General features: G+C 40.5%; 1 protein-coding gene across 11 annotated transcripts in view; it reads right to left on the bottom strand.

Moving 5' to 3' along the window:
* Positions 1–237: 237 nt before the first annotated feature.
* INPP1 (inositol polyphosphate-1-phosphatase) overlaps positions 238–6000 on the bottom strand; it is a 30674-nt gene continuing 24911 nt past the window's right edge. For 3 of the 11 annotated variants that reach the window (XM_081051945.1, XM_081051953.1, XM_081051944.1), the window contains 3 exons: positions 5265–5439; positions 3501–3702; positions 2926–3284 (listed from right to left, as the gene is read on the bottom strand). In XM_081051945.1, coding sequence (XP_080908071.1) covers positions 3135–3284; positions 3501–3702; positions 5265–5439 — 527 coding nt within the window. In that variant the 3' untranslated portion in view covers positions 2926–3134. Of the gene's footprint in view, positions 3703–5264; positions 5440–6000 lie in introns of all 11 variants that reach the window. The other 8 variants (XM_081051950.1, XM_081051951.1, XM_081051952.1 and 5 more) reach the window with 5 other exon arrangements.

Below are 6000 nucleotides of genomic sequence, written 5' to 3'. Positions count from 1 at the left end.
AAGGTATATATATATTTCATTTGTGGTTCACTTTGGTCTGTTGAAACAAAATGGTGGACAAGAATTTTCCTGTAGCCATGTTATTTTTAACAGATTTTTAAGTTAGTGAAGATACAGCAGTATATGAAAGAAGGAGTTAGTAGTTACAACATGGGAAATGTGAGAAACAAAACAAAACAACAAAATATAAATGAGTAACATACAGGAAAGACCTAGAAAATAAAACTATTACTAAATACTTACTAATTGCTTTTATTAGTGAACTTTGTACATTAGTGAACTATTGTTTTGTTATAACATTAGTCAAGTTGCAACTTAAGGTATTTGTTTTTCAACATTTAAAAACTATTATCCTGTATCCACTTCGTTCATTAAATCAATTGACACTTATTTAACACTCACTATGTGCCCAGGCACTTTTCTAAGCAGTAGAGATACATGAGATATGGAAATCCCTTCTCTTTTGGAGAGGGGAGACAGACAAAATAAATTCTATCTTGTATTAGAAGGTCATAGCTGCTGTGGAGGGGGAAATCAGGGAAGGGGATAGGAGGTGTGGGATGGGTGCGCGGATGTGGATTGAACGAGTGATAAGTAAAGATCCTACTGACATCGTGATGTTTGAGCAAAGTTTTGATAAGAGATGAAGGAGAGAACCATGCCGGTATCTGGAAAAGAGCTTTTCCAGTTAGAATAGCAAGTGCAAAGGTCCTGAGGTGGGGGGAGCGTGCATGGCAAGTTCAGGGCACAGTAAGAAAGGCAGTATGGCTGCAACAAAGTGAGCAAGGAGAGGGTAAGAACAGATGACTTCCTACTCTATGTTGGAGGGTTGTTTTTTTGCTGTTGTTGCTGTATGGTTTTTTTCCATTGGAGGGTTTTATACAGAACAAGAGACATGATCTGATAGATGTTTGGAAAGGATCACTCTGGCTTCTGTGTTGCAAATAGAAGGTATGGAGGTCAGTTAAGAGTTTATTGCAATAATCCAGGAGAGACAAAAAGAGGGCCTGACACAGGGTGAGGGGAGCAGAGTGATGAGGATGAGCTGAAATTTGGCTATAATTTGAAGGTGAAGATAAGAGGGTTACCGGAGTGATTAGATGTGGATTGTGAGAGCCAGAGAGGAACCAACGTAGACTTGGCTTCCCAGGGACTGCTCTTCTTGATGTGAGGTGGGTGCTCTTTTTGTCACCCTCCATCTAAGTGACCTGGCAGATTCAGCTCTCTGACAGTCTCCTAGAAAACACGCTGGCTGAAGCCCAAGACACCTGACCTTCGTGTCCCTGGACCCCTCCATCACTACCCCTAACTCCCACTCCCGTCAACTGAGCTGATGTTTACCAGTTGACTTCTTTCCAAAACTGAATATTCTGATTGTACGTTTAATGGTAGATTAATTAAATATAATAAAAAGTAATGGAACATGAGTCTGAAAACAAAGAATTGAAGGCTTTGGAAAGGGTTGATAAAGGTGAGTCTTAAAAAAATTACTGAGTACGAGGCAATTGTAAGAATAGAGGGAAGATATTTTAAATCTGGAATGATTATGCCCTCAGATTACTTTGCAAATATTTTAAGTCCTTCCTTTACAGAAGTGAAAAGTAGAGATTACACTCACATAGGTGTGGTTTATGCAAGAAAAACAATGCAGACGTATCAGCAGACACATGCTCAAAGGGTGGGCATTGGCTTTCGTGAAAAGATTGCAAGTGCGTGTGTATAATAGATGTTGATGGGATGTATTTGATTCCCTGTTGTACCCAGCTTTGTTTCCCCACTAAATGGACAAACTCCCTATTCAGATGACATTGAAGATGACTGTTTTAACTGCATTTGATTGATAATTTACAGACTCTAAAATGTTCGTATGGACAACGAAAGCTTTTTCTTGAATCATATTCTATTTTTCTATTCTGGTACATATCAGGGAACAGGACTACTTTCTGGGTTTTCATTTTTTATGTGTTTTGTAAAGAATGAACTCGTTGACTTAAAAATTAACCTTTAAAATTAGACATTACATGGAAAATATATACAGCTTGAGAGCCCACATCACAAAGCACAATGCAGGCTTTAAAATGTATAACCCTATCACTAAATAAATTGTTGAATCTGCTGTATGCAACAAAATACTATTGGAAAGAGTTTGACTGTTACTTTCATTCTAATTGAATATATACACATATATATGTATATATATGTGTGTGTGTATATATATAATGTAATGACGTTGCAGAAATATACTTTGGCCCCCAGAGGGCGCAGCGTAGAAAGCAGTCAGAGCTGTTGGATGCCCCAGGGCTGATAAAGAGAATGGGAAAGTGCTCTGCAGCATTCAATATGGGATGTGCGTAGACACAACAACTGTATGTATTTAAATCTACCCCTGGTTTCTGAAGTGTAGTACATATGCAAAAATTGCAAAAACCTCTAATTCTATTTATTTCCTTCTGCCTTACCTATTGAAATGGTGTGTATGGAGAGTATTAGTGAGAGAGAGAGAGAGGGAGGGTGTGTGTATGTGAAAGAGGGTGTGAGAGTGTGTGTGAGAGAGAGGGAGGGAGAGAGACTGAGAGACTGAGAGAGTATGTGAGAGAGTGGGAGGCTCCGGGCTTTAATTCCTTGTGTAAGAAACACAAGAATACTGTTGAAAGTACATGAACTTGTCTAAATTATGCCTCCGATTCGCAGTTCTAAATGTTCTGCCAAAGGCGAAAGCTGCAGATTTTCCCTTCAAGACAGGAAACAAAACATAAGCACAACCGCCTCTTATGCGCTCCCTAATATTTCAGTAACATTTGACTTATCACTCAGATGTTTAGAGGAGTTTTACTAATTGAGCAGGTCTTCCTCCTCTTCAGTATTGAAGTGTTTCAAGCAACACTGATAGCACAATATTCACTGTAAGAATGTCACACATCTTTTTAATTGCTGCATGAATGTCATTTATTTATTGAAATTAACATTATGCCATTTATTTATTGAGATTAACATTATTATGACACATAATGAAAAAATGCTCCTCCCAAGAGGAAGGTGAATGTTGACCATCAATAGGACAAAGCTATCTTCAAACGATAGAGATGGAGGTGACAGTTTCACAGTCAGGTCTGTAAGGACACCGAGGGGAAGGTTCATCTGTGTGTGTCCGCAGGTGGAAGGTTCTGGATGAGGAGGCTCAGGAACATCTCCAGCAGCTGGCTTGATCTGTATGCAATCAGTCCTCCCTTGTTGGCCCACCGATCCACTCCACTGGCGCCTACATTTTCCACGTGGTACACCAGCTGTGGCAAATCAAGCCCTGTTTCGGGATTTCTAGCCAAGCATTCTTTTAAGTCTACCATTCCCCCACCCATGGCCCTGAGTATGGCATGAGCAGCACAAGTGTCCCACTTGAATGTGGTATCTTCTGAAAAGATGTAAAGATCAACAAGACCTTGGACAACACACAGGCTCTTGTAACCAGCCCCAGCTGCCCGGAATATGCGATCTCCACACACCCGTGACAATGCAGCTTTGATAGTCTCCTTTTCACTCGTACTCATGACAGCTGAGAACTGGTGAGAGGATTCCTCCTCAGAGTGGATGATTCCTGTTAGTTGGCCCTGGGGTTCACTGCCATTTCTTTTCGAGATGAGGGGCGGAAGGGAATAGATGTTGGTCCCCCTGTAAGAGAGGCCCCAGTAGCAGTGTCCTTTCCACCTGTGGAGGAGAACTTTCCGTTTGTGGAGGTAGGTTATCACATTGGTTTTTTAAATTATTCATGTCGCTTTCCAACTTAATGATGTGAAAAAATACAATTCCATTGAGTCTCGATGCCCTTAAATCTAGGAAGAGCTACCAAGTAGCTAATTAATGTCTAAAAGTTACTCCTATGCATGCAGCTGTCTGTGTTGTTGTGGATTAGGAATGCTTTCACATATTTAGCATCATCCCATCAATCTAGGACAAGGCTAAAGTATTTGTGGGATTTCCAGGCCTCTGGGAGAACACAAAATTTCATTGCCACTTCTGGCATTTAAAGATTAATAGGGAAAAAGATGAACAGATAATCTGTCTTTACAATCTGCAAATCTTTTACAATCCTTATAAATTTGTCTTCCTTTGGTAAACTCCTTGTCAATCTCTTACTCACGAGCGCTGCTTTGGCTTTAACACCAAGAAAGATGGACTCCTTTATGGCAACAAAAATAATAATAGCGCCTATCACTTCTCAGTGTTTGACTTACCGTATATGTTGGGTAACTCACGCTATTTACAGAAGAGGAAACTGAGGCTTAGAGAATGTAAGTGTAAGAATGTGAGTCAGTGGTAAAACCTGCATTCAAACCCAAGAAATCTCACTCCAGAACCTATGCCACTAATTTGTCAGCCATTTCTAGGCTGTGATTACATCTTCATCCAGTCCCAGTTCTTTTAAATTTCTCAATGACCCTTTAAAGATAACAGAAACACATTTTTGGTTTGGAAGAAGGCAGGAGCAGGGGAAAAATGTCAAAATTCCAGAGGTGTAGTTTATGACTATTGAAGAGCAAACAATTCTTAGTTACCTGAAGCAACTCAGATTTCAGTAAAAATATGTAGTCCTACACAAATAGAACAATATGACCTACTTGAATAAAAAACTGAAACCACAGGAGAAAAGCTGCTTGCTTCCATTTGGACTCTGCCATGTACTGGAGTTGACCCCAAGGCACAGGCCACTGACCAGAGGCAACGGGACGCCCTCTGTGCAGGAGTCCGTGGATGGGTGAAGAGGGAGGAGGAGAAAAGGAGGTAATATGACACATTTATAGGAAGAGCGCCCCACGGGCAGGTTCTAATCCTGGCCGTAACTACTCATTTCTTTGGACAATTTTCACATTTTGTTTTGAATTTCTTCTAAAATTGTGTAAAAATTCAACAGGCTATATAGTGATAGCATCTATCTTGTTCCAACTGTATTAGAAGACAGTGTTCCCACCGTTCTGTCAATCTGGTTTTGGATTCTGGAAACAGGGAACGGGATTTTTATATTCCACATACAAAACTATGATTTCTCCAAGACACTATTTCTTTAAAAGTTTCTACCAGCATCCCCCCTAGCTCCAAAGAAAATTATGCCAAACCCTAGAAAGAACATGAATTTGAACTTGCAGTCTTTTAGTAGGAACACCCCAATATGGCGAGTCATAGGCACGTCACCTGGAGTGGTCATCTTGACCATAAGCAAAGCTGAGGTCCCAAAGACTAAAAGGCATATACGGAAAGCGATTGTCTTTTACCTGAGGGTGTTTAGGTCTTGTGATACGAAAGGTTGGTTGATGACCCCCATCAGGGGCACTCCTGTCTGTATGTCATAGACACCGATTAATATGGTGACGCACTGAAGTCCACTGGGGAAGATGCCTTGGTTGGGTTTAACGTCAGCAGAACCTTTTATATACTGATAAGTTGAATCTGAAAAATGAAGCAAATTTGTTTGGATTCAGGTTGTGATTATTTAGAAAATAATTATGAATACATCTATAAACTCTGTCCTATATCATTTCTTTTTTCCGCTAATTTAATAACTGCTATGGTCTGAATGTTTGTATCCCCCAGAATTCTAACTCCCAAAACGGATGGTATTGGTAGGTACCAAGGGGCCTTTGAGAGGTCCTTAAGTCATGAGGGTGGAGCCCTCATGAATGGGGTTAGTGGCCTATAAAAGAGGCTCCAGGGAGTTACCTAGTCCCTCCCCTATGTGAGGACACGGTGAGGTGCTGGTTATAAACCGGGAGGACAGCCCTCACCTAACCATGTTGGCACCTTGATCTTGGACTTCCAGCCTCCAGAACTGTGAGAAATACATTCCTGTTGTTTATAAGCTACACAGTCCATAGTATTTTGTTACAGCAGCCCAAATGGACAAAGACAGTAACCAATCAGGTTTTGCCTTTGGGTGTCACTTCTATTGAATTCGAACTCTTGTACTTCACTTCTAAGCTGCTTGTGTTTCATTTAGCTGATTGTATCAGA

This window comes from Rhinolophus hipposideros (assembly GCF_964194185.1).
Source record: "Rhinolophus hipposideros genome assembly, chromosome: 6".
Lineage (NCBI taxonomy): Eukaryota > Metazoa > Chordata > Mammalia > Chiroptera > Rhinolophidae > Rhinolophus > Rhinolophus hipposideros.
The sequence above is the reverse complement of the archived record's forward strand: the minus strand, read 5'-3'. Positions and strand labels throughout refer to the sequence as shown.